Genomic DNA, 14,286 nt, shown 5'->3' with positions numbered 1-14,286 from the left:
CAAAAATTTATACCGCATATGAGGAAGGCAGCTATTCACAGCGTAGACAAAAATGTTTGTTGAGTGATTGTGATGGACAGTCAATGAAGAGCATTGCAATGAAAAATAAGAGGATGACAGCTGTAAAGGTTGCTGCAGAACTGAATGTCATACTTGTGAACCCTGTCAGTACCAAAACAACATGAAGAGAGCTCCATAAGCAGGGAATTGCAGGATGAGATGGAATTCCAGAACCACTCATCACTGATGCAAAGACTAAAACAGGAAAATGTGGTGCTGAAGCTGCAAAACCTAGGCCAGGAAGCAATGGAAGAATGTCATTTGATCGCAATAGGTTTTTTCACACTGTTTCCAACTTCTGACTGAATTTCCATTCCAAGAGTGAAACATTTCAGGGGTTCGGTGATGGGTTGGGGAGCCATATCTTGGTATTCCACAGGGCCCATGGTTCCTCAGCAACACCGCATTGCTCTCAAGGATTATGTCACCTTTTTGGCTGATCAGGTTTATCCCAAGGTACAATGTTTGCTTCCAAATACTGATGCTATGTTCCATGCATCTCGCATCGTTCAGGATTGGTTTTGTGAGCATGGGGATGTATCTTTGCATCTCCCCTGGCCACAGCAGTCACCATGTCACAATATTATTGAGACTTCGTGGCCTACTTTTGAAGAGAAGGATGCATGATCACTATCGACCTCCATCATCATTATCTGAACTTGCCACTATTTTACAGGAAGAATGGTATAAGATTCCATTGAAAACCATACAGGACCCGTATTTATCAATTTTGAAATGACCAGAAGCTGTTTAACCATACAGGACCTGTATTTATCAATTTTGAAATGACCAGAAGCTGTTTTGAATGCCAACGGTTTTCCTACACAGTATTAGGCATGGTAATGTGTTGTGTTTTTGGTGTACCACTGTTTTATCCATCCCTGTAGGCGAGCCGTTACTTGAAGAACTCAAACTGCATGATGATTGCTTATTAATAGGCCTGTACTGTTCATGAACTTTTCCCACTTCACGTTCAGTAGACATTTTTCTCTGAGGTAATAGTGGCATTTTGTGGATTGTTGCTATAATTAAGAATTCTTTTAAAGAGGGGTTAAAATTTGGGCTTGAACCTCAGAATCTAGGGGCAGGAAAACCATAGTGTTGGAATATGATTGGTGACAATCTACTCATCCGAAATGACAACTCCAACTTAAAATGCTTGGACTGGCTACTAAATGTGAAAATGATGCCATTTATAAATTTTTGAATTAGAAAACAACAAGTAAGTATGCTTAAGCTCAAAATTTGAGATTTCACTTGCATGAAAATGTGGACTTTATCGATACTGATATGAGCTCAAACCATCTGTTTCAGGATGAGGCTCTGGGCTTATAGAAGTGCTGGGTTTTGGTTCATAGTTTTCTGTCACTGTTTTTTGCTGTTATAGTTGTTGATTTTGCTGTTGTAGAAAGTATTATTTGTCGTTGCAGTTGACATTTCTCTCAACATTTTAGGAATTCCTGCATCTGTGCTGTGTTTTGATTTGTCGATAGCATAAACAAATGTGTTAAAGTTTGTACACAGTTGCACCTTAGAGTTGTGCCAAGCTCTACTCTATAGTTTAAGCTGAACACAGGCCCCAAGGGAGGAATAGAGTCAAACAAAATAATAACATGATTACTATGTTGTCATATTCATCGTCATCATCATCATCATCATCAGGTACAAGGTCTTGTTAAAGAGGCACTTGGAAAAGTCAATGGCCATAGCAAATAATAATCCAACATCAGTGAAGTAGTATCAAACTGGGGAACAGTCCAATCCCATACAGAGTTCACAAGCAATATCAAGTGGAAAATAAAAAGGATGGTATAATGGCATTCACAATAATCACAACATTTTTGTGGTTAGACTGTGCAGTTGCCTTAATTTTGATGTTGTAGCTACACGGTTTGCCCATTAAAGCTGTTGTTGGTGGTGCTGGCAGCTGAGGCCAGAGTTACGTGTCAGTAGCATCCTCAATGCAGAAGCTTGGTGTGCCATATCCACTCACTGTATAGCCATAATATCTTGAGTGCGGCTCCAAGTAAGTCTATGGTCTGTAGGGTAGATTTACAGAACAAATATGATGAATTTTGATTTTACAGTGTAGAATCAATTTCCACTTTTTTCAGTGAGAAGTGAGTTAAACAACTCCTATGAGTAATAGATAAAAAAAATCCTTTGATAGCAACATTGATAGGACATAAAACAATCCAGCAAGAATGATCCATTTTCACTGTATGCAATCTGAGCACCGTATCTGTTAGAGCTGATATAACAATTGCAAATCTGTTGTTCTAAAAAACTACATCTAGAACAAGATGAGAGAAATTTTGCACTTTTACATTTCTGAAAGAAGTTCCACTCATTACTCAAGCAGTTAACTAATGTGTTTAAATGTAATACAGTCTTTTTAGGTCAGCTTCACAAGTCACAAGTGTATTCCCTCATGACATTCCTCCATCAGTGCACTCCCCTATCTGAAACCATTCAGTATCTTCTGCTCCTCCATGTGCCTTTCCACTCTGTGCACCCTTAGCCACTACTCTCTTCACCATTCACAGAATAATGAGTGTGTATGTAAGAGTTATCCCTGCCTCAAAGAAAACAAAAGTTTTGTATTTCAGCAGAGATTGCCTTCTTTATGGGTGTGTCCAAATGTCATTGTGTTGTCTGTAATATGAACATATGTACATCCTTTCAGTCTTTAACTTCCATCAGAATTTTCTGGCATTTGGCTCTATTTGGAGCAGTGACAAGTCCAAAACACTATAAGTGTGCCTTTCAGTGATGACTTGTTGTTCCTAGACTGAATTTTATCTGTTTCTAACTTCATACTAATGATACAGCATTTCTTTAAATTCTACAGAATACTTTTGATTCTTTTAGTGAGTTTCATGTCAGTAACAAGTCTTCAATACATGGTTCATCTTTTCCCTTTTATTAAAATCACATATCCCATCAAATATTGTACATCTGTTACTCATGCTTGACAGAGAGTTGAGGAAATGCCTTGGTGCCAGTGATGGTCAAGTGTTGGTTAGGAGGAGGCCCCTTGGTGCCAGTGATGGCCAAGTGTTGGTTAGGAGGAGGTCCCTTGGTGCCAGTGATGGCCAAGTGTTGGTTAGGAGGAGGCCCCTTGGTGCCAGTGATGGCCAAGTGTTGGTTAGGAGTAGGTCCCTTGGTGCCAGTGATGGCCAAGTGTTGGTTAGGAGGAGGTCCCTTGGTGCAAGTGATGGCCAAGTGTTGGTTAGGAGGAGGCCCCTTGGTGCCAGTGATGGCCAAGTGTTGGTTAGGAGGAGGCCCCTTGATGCCAGTGATGGCCAAGTGTTGGTTAGGAGGAGGCCCCTTGGTGCCAGTGATGGCCAAGTGTTGGTTAGGAGGAGGCCCCTTGGTGCCAGTGATGGCCAAGTGTTGGTTAGGAGGAGGCCCCTTGGTGCCAGTGATGGCCAAGTGTTGGTTAGGAGGAGGTCCCTTGGTGCCAGTGATGGCCAAGTGTTGGTTAGGAGGAGGTCCCTTGGTGCCAGTGATGGCCAAGTGTTGGTTAGGAGGAGGCCAGTTGAGGGTCTGCAACCAACCTGTTTGTGTGCTAGACTTGTTAGACCTACACCTGAAGTTATGGTTGGGGTGTGATTTTTTTGATGAGTTAAAAAACTACTTGTATGTTGAGTTTTTTCATTTAGGTATCAACACTGCCAAAAAACGTATTGGTACCAGAAAAACTCATGGATTTAGTTCCTCATTTTAGCTTTTACTGACTTTCATGTATTGGTTATGTTTTTTCTCTCTGTAGATGGTGCAGCTTCAGTAAAATGCATTCCACTCAGCCTGCATGAGCTAAGGCTCGAAGTCAGAACAGTTTCTTGAAGTTTGTTGCATTCTGTTAGCAAAGGATATCCCAAATCTACCAGTTACTGGGAAACAGTTGAAGATCTTAATTTTACCATATTCATTTTGTCTTGATGAAGCATAAATGTGCTATTGTGAATCATGCCAACTGACATAAAATTATTCACTGTTGAACAACCCTCTCCTAAATGGTAAATATGCAGTTATGTAAACCAACTTGTAACATGTACAAAGAAATAATACAAGGCCCAAGGCCATATCTAATTTTGTTTTTACACTGGTTCTTCTAGCAAATGCACAGCCAGTTCATTCCCACACAGTGTGTCATATTGATAGAATTAAGACATTAATTATATCCCTTAGGCTGGAATTCAGACTTCACAGTTGTACACAAATTGTGCGTTACCCACTGGTGCATTTCTCGTCATTCAATGTTAAGAATGAAATTTATTTCTCATGCATAACTGTACTAATTTTACATTTACACCTTTTTCAGATGTGTCTACCACAACAACAAAGAAAGTTCCATCGCCACTTGAAAAATCACTTAATTACCTTACTGCAGAGGATGAGTCTACATCAGACAGTGAAAGCCTTGCAAGGTATAGTACTTCTGTGTTAAGTCGTACTTCTGCATTTTACACGTGGACACACAGTATAAGTGAATGATAGTTGTAGTCTGCATGCAGAATGACAATTTCTGTAAATATAGGGAAAAATTCATTGAAATGAACAGATGTGGAAATACTATTTCCAAATAATTATGCATAATTTCTTAACTTTTTTCTATTTTCCCATTGTATGACTGTAACATAGACAGATCTTTGAATTACTCTAGTCACTGCCAGTCATCACCTCCTACACAATTAAAGAAATAGCTATTCAAAAACACTGATACAATACAAGAAAATAGTTGTAGGAGATTTACATAATTTTTCACTTTCTTCCTATCCCACAGTTAAAATTGCTTGTATTTGTAGGTGCTATTATTAGAGAAGAATATGAAGTATCCCACGTAGAATCTACAATGTCTACTTTGTAGCCTGAAATAAAGACACAAAATTTCTGCATGACAAACTTATAAGAAATGAATTTCAGAAAATAGGAAAACATGTACTGAAATTTTTAAATTAAGAAATGAAAATTTACAAAAGGAAAAATTTGTCAACAAAAATCAGCTATACTCATTCAAGCATAAAAACCCAAACTACTCAGGAAACAGAATGTGATGATCAATACTATCATCAGTAGCTTCCTAACTGAAGGAATGCTTTGAAAATGTAGCAGTAAATTTTGAATATATCTTGGTTAAGGCAACAAAAGAATGATTTTGATAACCTCTGAGAAAAACCAGGCCTTCCTTCACAATGAACTAGAAGGCAGTATCATTGAAATTATGGCAGAGAAAGCTGCATGGTCAAGGGGCTACTGGGAAACACATTTCAAAATTAAGTTCACAAGTGAAATGATATACTCACTAACACTTCAGAACAGATTGCTTAATTCTACCAGTTCAAAATTCTATGCCTTATTTTTCTACAGTGACTCATAAAGATGGTCAAAATTGTGATGTTACCATTCCTAAAATGTATACATATCTCAGCTCAAAATACCAACTTTTTTTAACAATAAAATGCACTCCACTGTCATGGCTATCTATTTTAAGTGCTGTTGCTTCACTTGACACAAGAAGATAAAGACTCCCAAAACAAGTTGGAAAATAAGTATTCGTTGATACATCTGTTAAACTTTGTGAAAGAACTTACTTCCCTTAGAGTAGAGTAGTAAAAGCACTTGTGGCTTGTTGTTGTTGTGGTCTTCAGTCTGAAGTCTGGTGTGATGTGGTTCTCCATGCTACTCTATCCTGTGCAAGCCTCTTCATCTCTGAGTTACTGTATTCATCTCTTGGTCTCCCTCTATGAGTTTTACCCCCCACACTTTCCTCTAGTGATAAATTGGTGATCCCTTGACATCTCTGAATGTGTCCTACTGACCAATACCTTCTTATATTCAGGTTGTGCCACAAATTTCTTTTCTCCCCAGTTCTATTCAGTACCTCCTCATTAGTTATGTGATCTGCCGATCAAATCTTCAGCATTGTTGTGTAGCACCACATTTCAAAAGCCTCTGTTCTCTTCTTGCCTAAACTGTTAATCATCCATGTGTCACTTCCATAGGGCAAAATTCCATACAAATACTTTCAGAAAAGACTTCCTGACACTTAAATCTATGCTTGATGCTAACAGATTTCTCTTGTTTAGGAAAGCTTTTCTTGCCATTGCCAGTCTACATTTTATATCCTCTCTACTTTGGCCATCATCAGTTATTTTTCTGCCCAAATAGCAAAACTCATCTACTACTTTCAGTGTCTCTCAGTGTCTCATTTCCTAATCTAATTCCCTCAGCATTACAGGATTTAATTCAACTACATTTCATTATCCTCATTTTGCTATTGTTGATGTTCATCTTGTATCCTCCTTTCAAGACACTGTCAACTCCATTCAAATGCTCTTCCAAGTCCTTTTCTGTCTCTGACAGAATTACAATGTCATAGGCAAACTTCAGAGTTTTTATTTCTTCTCTCTCAACTTTAATTCCTACTCCAAATTTTTCTTTGGCTTCCTTTACTGCTTTCTCAGTGGATAGATTAAATAACATTGGGGATAGGCTACAACCCTGCCTCACTCCCTTCTCAACCACTGCTTTCCTTTCATGCCCTTTGACTCTTATAGCTGCCATGTGGTTTCTATACAAGTTGTAAATAGCCTTTTGCTTCCTGTATTTTACTCCTACTTCACTTGGAATTTCAAAGAGAGTACTCCAGTCAAGCTGTCAGAAGCTTTCTCTAAGTCTACAAATGCTATAAACATCAGTTCGCCATTCCTTAACCTATCTTCTCTGAGAAATCATAGAGTCAGTATTGCCTAACATGTCCCACATTTTTGTGGAATCCAAACTGTTCTTCCCCAAGGTCAGCTTTTACCAGTTTCTCCATTCTTCTTTAAGGAATTTGTGTCAGTATTTTGAAACCATGACTTATTAAAGTGGCAGTTTGTCAATTTTCACACCTGCCAGCACCTTATTTCTTTGGAATTGGAATTACTATATTCTGCTTGAAATCTGAGGATATTTCACCTGTTTCATACATCTTTCTCCCCAGATGGAAGAGCTTTGTCATGGCTGGCTCTCCCAAGGCAACCACTAGTTCTAATGGAATGTTGTCTACTCCCAGGGCCTTGTTTTAACTTAGATCTTTCACTGCTCTGTTAAATTCTTCACACAGTAATTTATCTCCTATCTCATCTTCATCTAACTCCTCTCAAGTACATCTCTCCTGTACATACCATCTATATAATTCCTTCTGCCATTCATCCTTCTCTGCTGAGGACAGGTTTCCATCTGAGCTCTTGATATTCATGCAAGTGGTTCTCTTTTCTCCAAAGGTCTCTTTAATTTTCCTGTAGGCAGTATCTATCTTACCCCTCATGAGATAAGCCTCTACATCCCTACATTTTTCCTCTAGCCATCCACGCTTAGCCATTTTGCACTTCCTTCAATCTCATTTTTTAGACTTTGTATTCCCTTTCACCTGCTTCATTTTTATATTTGCTCCTTTCATCAACTGAATTCAGTATCTCTTGTGTTACCCATGGATTTCTACTAGTCCTCAACTTTGTATCTGCTTGATCCTCAGCTGCCTTCATTATTTCCTCTGTCAAATCTACCCATTCTTCTTCTACTGTATTCCTTTCCCACTGTTATTGTCAATCATTCTCTAACGCTTCCTCTGGAACTCTGAACAACCGCTGGATCTTTTAGTTTATCCATGTCCCATCTCCTTAAATTTCTACCTTTTTGCAATTTCTTCAGTTGTAATCTACAATTCATAACTCATAAATTGTGGTCAGCATCCACATCTGCCCCTGGAAATGTATTACAATTTAAAATCTATTTCCAAAATCTCTCTCTTGTCATTATGTAATTGATCTGGAACCTTCCAATGTCTCCAGGTCTCTTCCACATATACAACCATCTTTCATGATTCTTAAACCAGGTGTTAGTGATTATTAAATTATGCTCTGTGCAAAATTCTACCAGGCGGCTTCCTCTTTCATTCTTTTCCCCCAGTCCATATGCACCTTCTATTTTTCCTTCTCTTTCTGTTCCTGCTATCAAATTCCAGTCCCTCGTGACTCTTAAATTTTCATCTCCCTTAACTATGTGAATAATTTCTTTTATCTCATCATATATTTCCTCAGTCTCATCATCATGTGTGGAGTTAGTTGGCATGTAAACTTGTACTGCTGTACAATTTTGGTAAACATTTTTGGAAAGCACTGATCAATTAATTGTTATATTTTGACTAAAGTTCAGTCTTGATCACATGTTTTAATGATATAGATAACCGGTTTCGGTTCTTTCTACAAAACCATCATCAGACCCATGGCTCCCTTAGGATGGTAGGCGGAGCTCTCCTCGCTGCTACGCAGTCAACTGAATGCGTAGCAGCGAGGAGAGCTCCGCCTACCATCCTAAGGGAGCCATGGGTCTGATGACGGTTTTGTAGAAAGAACCGAAACCGGTTATCTATATCATTAAAACATGTGATCAAGACTGAACTTTAGTCAAGAAATAAAAAAAATTGTACTGCTGTGGTGGGTGTGGGCTTCAAGTCTATCTTGGCTACAGTAATGCCTTCACTATGCTGTTCATAGTATCTGACCTGTGTTCCTATTTTCTTATTCACTATAACACCTATTCCTGCATTACCCATATTTTATTTTGTATTTATAACACTATATTCACCTGACCAGAAGTCCTGCTCCTTCTGCCACCACACTTCACTAATTCCCATTATATCTTAACTTCAACCTATCCATTTCCCTTTTTAAATTTTCTAATCTACCTGTCCAATTAAGGGATCTGACATTCCACATTCTGATCTGTAGAACATATTTTGTTTCTCTTGATAATGACATCTTCTTGAGTAATCCATGCCCAGAGATCCAAATGAGGGACTATTTTACCTCCAGAATGTTTTACCAAAGAGGATGCCATCACCATTTAGCCATATAGTAGAGCTGCAAACTCAGGAAAAATTACAGCTGAGTTTCCCTTGTTTTCAGCTATCCACAGTACCAGCACAGCAAAGCCGTTTTGGTTGATGTTACAAGACCAGATCAGTCAGTCATCCAGACTGTTGCCCCTGCAACTACTGAAAAGGCTGCTGCCACTCTTCAGGAACCACATGTTGTCTGCCCCCTCGACAGATACCCCTCCATTATGATTGCGCCTATGGTATGGTTATCTGCATTGCTGAGCCACACAAGCTTCCCAACCAACAGCAACCTCCATGGTTTATGGAGGGAACTGGTTAACCCAAAAGCTTTGTACAATATAGTATGTGGATTTTTAAATTCAGATAATATAATTTTTATGAAGTCCACAAAATCATAGCTGAAGAGAAATCATTTAAACAATGAGATATACTGTATCTTCTCCATACTGATTACTGCATATGTCAGACAATGATGTTCAAGTACTGCCCTATGAATGTCCATCCTGTGACCATAGAAAGTCTCATAAAAACAGTGATGACATTGTAAGCAGTTGCCCCATTAGTTGACACAGTACATTACCAGATTGAGTTAGAAATACTTTTCTTGCCAATAGATCCAAAGTGAGGAGCTCCTCCAGGATGTACAATGCGGCAGAAAAACAAGAATTTTTTTTAAGTCATCGGTATTCTGACTGGTTTGATGCAGCCTGCAACGAATTCCTCTCCTGTGCCAATCTCTTCATCTCAGAGTAACACTTCCAACCATCATCCTCAGTTATTTGTTGGTGTATTCCAATCTCCATCTTCCTCTACAGTTTTTGCCCTCTACAGATCCCTCTAGTACCATGGAAATCATTCCCTGATGTCTTAACAAATGTCCTATCATCCTGTCCCTTCTCCTTGACAGTGTTTTCCGCATTTTCCTTTCCTCTTAGATTCTGTGCAGAACCTTCTCATTCCTTACATTACCAGTCCACCTGATTTTCAACATTCGTCTGTAACACCACATCTCAAATGCTTCAATTCTCTTCTGTTGTGGTTTTCCCACAGTCTATATTTCACTACCATACAATGCTGTGGTCCAGATGTACATTCTCAGAAATTTCTTCCTCAAGTTATGGCCTATGTTTGATAGTTACAGACTTCTTTTGACCAGGAATGCCCTTTTTGACAGTGCTAGTCTGGTTTTAATGTCCTCTTTGCTCTGTCTGTCGTTGGTTGTTTTGCTGCCTAGGTAGTAGACTTCCTTAACTTCATCTGCTTTATGACCATCAATCTTGAAGTTAAGTTTCTCACTGTTCTCATTTCTGCTACATCTCATTACTTACATCTTTCTTCAATTTACTCTCAATCCATATTCTGTATTCATTAGACTGTTCATTCCATTCAGCAGATCATGTAATTCTTATTCAGTTTCACTCAGAATAGCAATGTCGTCAGCAAATCTTATCATTGTTATCCTTTCACCTTGAATTTTAATTCCACTCCTGAACCTTCCTTTTATTTCCATCATTGCTTCTTCGATGTAAAGATTGAACAGTAGGGGTGAAAGACTATGTCCTTGTCTTACATTCTTTTTAATCTGAGCACTTCGTTCTGGGTCACCCACTCTTATTATTCACTCTTGGCTCTTATACATATTGTGTATTACCTGTCTCTCCCTTTAGCTTACCCATATTTTGCTCAGAATTTCCAACATATTGCACCATTTTACGTCTTCTAACACTTTTTCCAGGTCAACGGATCCTATGATCATGTTTTGATTTTTCTGTAGCCTTGATTCCATTATCAACTGTAATGTCAGAATTGCCTCTCTGGTGTCTAAACCTTTTCTGAAGCTAAACTGATTGTCATCTAATACATCCTCGATTTTCTTTTCCAGTCTTCTGTGTAGTATTCTTCTAAGCAATGTTGTGTGATAATTCTCACACTTCTCAGCTCCTGCAGTTTTTGGAATTGTGTGGGTGATATTTTTCTGAAAGTCAAATGGTATCTCACCAGACTCATACATTCTAAGCACCAATTTGAATGGTCATTTTGTTGCCACTTCCCCAACTGATTTTTGAATTGCTAATGGAATGTTATCTATCTCTCCTGTCTTATTTAGTCATAAGTCCTCCAAAGCTCTCTTAAATTTTGATTCTAATACTGAATCCCCTTTCTCTTCTAAATTGACTCCTGTTCCTTCTATCACATCAGACAAATCTTCCCCTCATAGAGGTCTTCAGTGTACTCTTTCCACCTATCTGCTCTTCCCTCTGGATTTAACAGTGGAATTCGTATTGCACTCTTAATGTTACCACCCTTGCTTTTAATTTTGCCAAAGGTTGTTTTGACTTTCCTGTAAACTGAGTCAGTCCTTCCAATAATCATTTCTTTTTTGATTTCTCCACATTTTCATGCAGCCATTTTGTCTTAGCTTCCTTGAACGTCCTATTTATTTCATTCCTCAGTGACTTGTATTTCTGTATCCCTGGATACCCCTAAACATTTTTGTACTTCCTTCTTTCATCAATTAACTGAAGTATCTCTTCTGTTACCCAAGGTATCTTTGCAGCTACCTTCTTCCTACCTGTGTTTTTCTTTCCAACTTCTGTGACTGCCATTTTTAGAGATGCCCATTCCTCTTCAACTGTACTGCCTACTAAGCTATTCCTCATTGCTGTACGTATAGCCTTGGAGAACTTACACGATATCTCATCATTCCTCAATACTTCTGTATCCCACTTCTTTGCATATTGATTCTTCCTGACTAATCTCTTAAACTTCAGCCTATTCTTCATCACTACTACATTGTAATCTGAGTCAGTATCTACACCTGGATACACCTTATAATCCTGTATCTGGTTTCAGAATCTCTTTTGACCATGATGTAATCTAACTGAAATCTTCCCATATCACCCAGCCTTTTTCAAGTATACCTCCTGCTCTTGTGATTCTTGAACAGAGCATTCACTATTACTAACTTATATTTTTTACAGAACTCAACTAGTCTTTCTCCTCTCTCATTCCTTGTCCCAAGCCCACATTCTCCCGTAACATTTTCTTCTATTCCTTCCGCTACAACTGCATTCCAGTCCCCCATGAATATTAGATTTTCCTCTCCCTTTTGTGTACTATATTACCCTTTCAGTATCCTCATGCACTCTCTCTCTCTCTTCACCTTCAGCTTGCGATGTCAGCATGTATGCCAGAACTGTCATTGTGAATGTTGGTTTGCTGTTGATTCTGATAAGAACAATCCTATCACTGAACTGTTCACAGTAGCATACTCTCTGCCCTACCTTCCTATTCATAACGAATCTGCTGCTGTTGATATTACCCTATACTCATCTGACCAGAAATCCTTGTCTTCTTTCCATTTCACTTCACTGACTCCTACTCTATCTAGAGTGAGCTGTTGCATTACCCTTTTCAAGTTGTCTAGCTTGCCGACCACATTCAAGCTTCTGACATTCCCTGCCCCCCAACTCATAGAATATTATCCTTTCGTTGGTTATTCAATCTTTTTCTCATGGTCACCTTCCCCATGGCAGTCCCCTTCCAGAGATTGCAATTGGGGGGGGGGGGGGGGGGGACTGTTCTGGAATCTTTTGCCAATGGAGAGGTCATCATGACACTTGTTCAGATACAGGCCACATGTCCTGTGGATACATGTTATGTGTCTTTAATGCAGTGGTTTCATTGCCTTCTGCATCCTGATGCTGTTGATCATTGCTGATTCTTCCACCTTTAGGGGCAGTTTCCCACTCCAAGGACAAGAGAGTGCCCTGCTCCTCTGTCCGCACCTCCACCATCTTTGACAAGGTTGTTGGCAGAATGAGGGTGACTTCTTATGCCAGAAGTCTTTGGCCACCAATGACGATTATTAATCAAAATTTAAGTGGTGGCATGTTTCAAACCTAGGACTGAGAATATTTTGATTACTAATCAAAGACACTATCCTTAGACCATGGGCACATAAAACAAGAATACACAATAAAATTTACAAAGAGAAACAAATATGCTAATTGTCTTCCTCAGATCCCAAGTGAAATGGTCCTTGTGGATGTGGAATAAGGGGAAAAAATCAAAAACATATTTTCATTTCAAAGGTAATAAATGACTTGTCACAAAACATGTAAATGTAAGGGTTATAAACAGCCACACAGACATCTCACTCAATCTTAAATATGTTTCACATATCATGTCAAATTGGCATGAGTTTTTACATATATTTATTTTAGTAACAGTAGTTGTGGCATGTGCAAAACTTAAAACAAACTGAATTCATAGGTAAAGTAAGAATCAAGTCAAATGCAGTGGCATGTAACATTCAAGATAACTTTACTTTCATTTCACACATTTCCTCTCTTTTAAATAATACAAAACTTCTCATATTGAAGTGTGGGATTTTAGAGTGGTACAGATGTATCAGCAAACTAATATTTAAATTACATTAATATTCATACATATGTTTTTATTCTTTCTCTTATGTATGTGATTTACTAGTTTCTAATGCAATTTTCAGTGTTGAAATGCTGACTGATGAGCAGATATCATCCTTGATGCTAGACCAGGTAATTCAAGATGCTTGTGAAGAAGTGCTAGGAACTCCAATTTCTGAGATCTCCCCACTGATACAGGATCTCAAACAACGAGAAATGCAGAAACAAGCACAACCAAAAGAATACATAGTTCAGTAGCACACTCAACAATTGGTTCCTTAATAAATGGATGAACTTGGTTGTTAAATGTCAAGAGATAATTTTTATTTTTATTTTTTTTAAATGGTGCTATTGTGAAGAGAGTGTAATATCTGTGCTGAAATACATTGAAATTCCTTAGGAGTTTCTTCTTGGGAACTAGTGCAATACTGTAACTTGTTGATAATAGAAAATGCAACTGTAGAATGCTGTGATTAAATACCAAAGTGTCAAAATATAGTTTATCTGTTCAAAACTTGAAATTTTATCTTTGCACAAAATATAAATATAGAAGTTTAGCTTTTAATTTTTTAAACATTCCTTTGACAATGAAGAGTGAGCAACTCATAAGTATGTCCATAATCTGCTGTACTGTATATAAGAATAAAAGTGGAAAAGAATAAAGATAATTAGCAACAAAACCCTCAGTTGTCCATGCAGTTTCCAAAATCAATTAAGGCCAATGCTTCGTAAAGACCACAGCCAATTTCCTGATCTATCCTTGTCAAACCTGATCTTATGTTCCACCTAAGATGACCTAGGTTTTTGTGGAATATTAAATCCTTGTCTTCCTTCCTTCTTTCCTCCTAAAATTTCCTTTTATTTATTTTTCTGATGTCTTTCTGCAGAAGACGACTCTACAATAGTCAG

At 38.3% G+C, this 14,286-nt stretch overlaps 1 protein-coding gene across 2 annotated transcripts in view; it reads left to right on the top strand.

The window, feature by feature from the left end:
- LOC124556314 overlaps window positions 1-14,040 on the top strand; it is a 226,203-nt gene extending 212,163 nt beyond the window's left edge. Inside the window, exons 10-11 of one of the 2 annotated variants that reach the window (XM_047130287.1) lie at window positions 4,388-4,493; window positions 13,461-14,040. In XM_047130287.1, the coding sequence (XP_046986243.1) occupies window positions 4,388-4,493; window positions 13,461-13,635 (281 nt within the window). In that variant the 3' untranslated portion in view covers window positions 13,636-14,040. The remainder of the gene's footprint in view (window positions 1-4,387; window positions 4,494-13,460) is intronic. The other variant, XM_047130286.1, reaches the window with a different exon arrangement.
- Window positions 14,041-14,286: the final 246 nt, after the last annotated feature.

Source organism: Schistocerca americana, chromosome X (genome assembly GCF_021461395.2).
Source record: "Schistocerca americana isolate TAMUIC-IGC-003095 chromosome X, iqSchAmer2.1, whole genome shotgun sequence".
Classification (NCBI taxonomy): Eukaryota; Metazoa; Arthropoda; class Insecta; order Orthoptera; family Acrididae; genus Schistocerca; species Schistocerca americana.
This window is presented reverse-complemented; position numbering and strand designations above follow the sequence as displayed.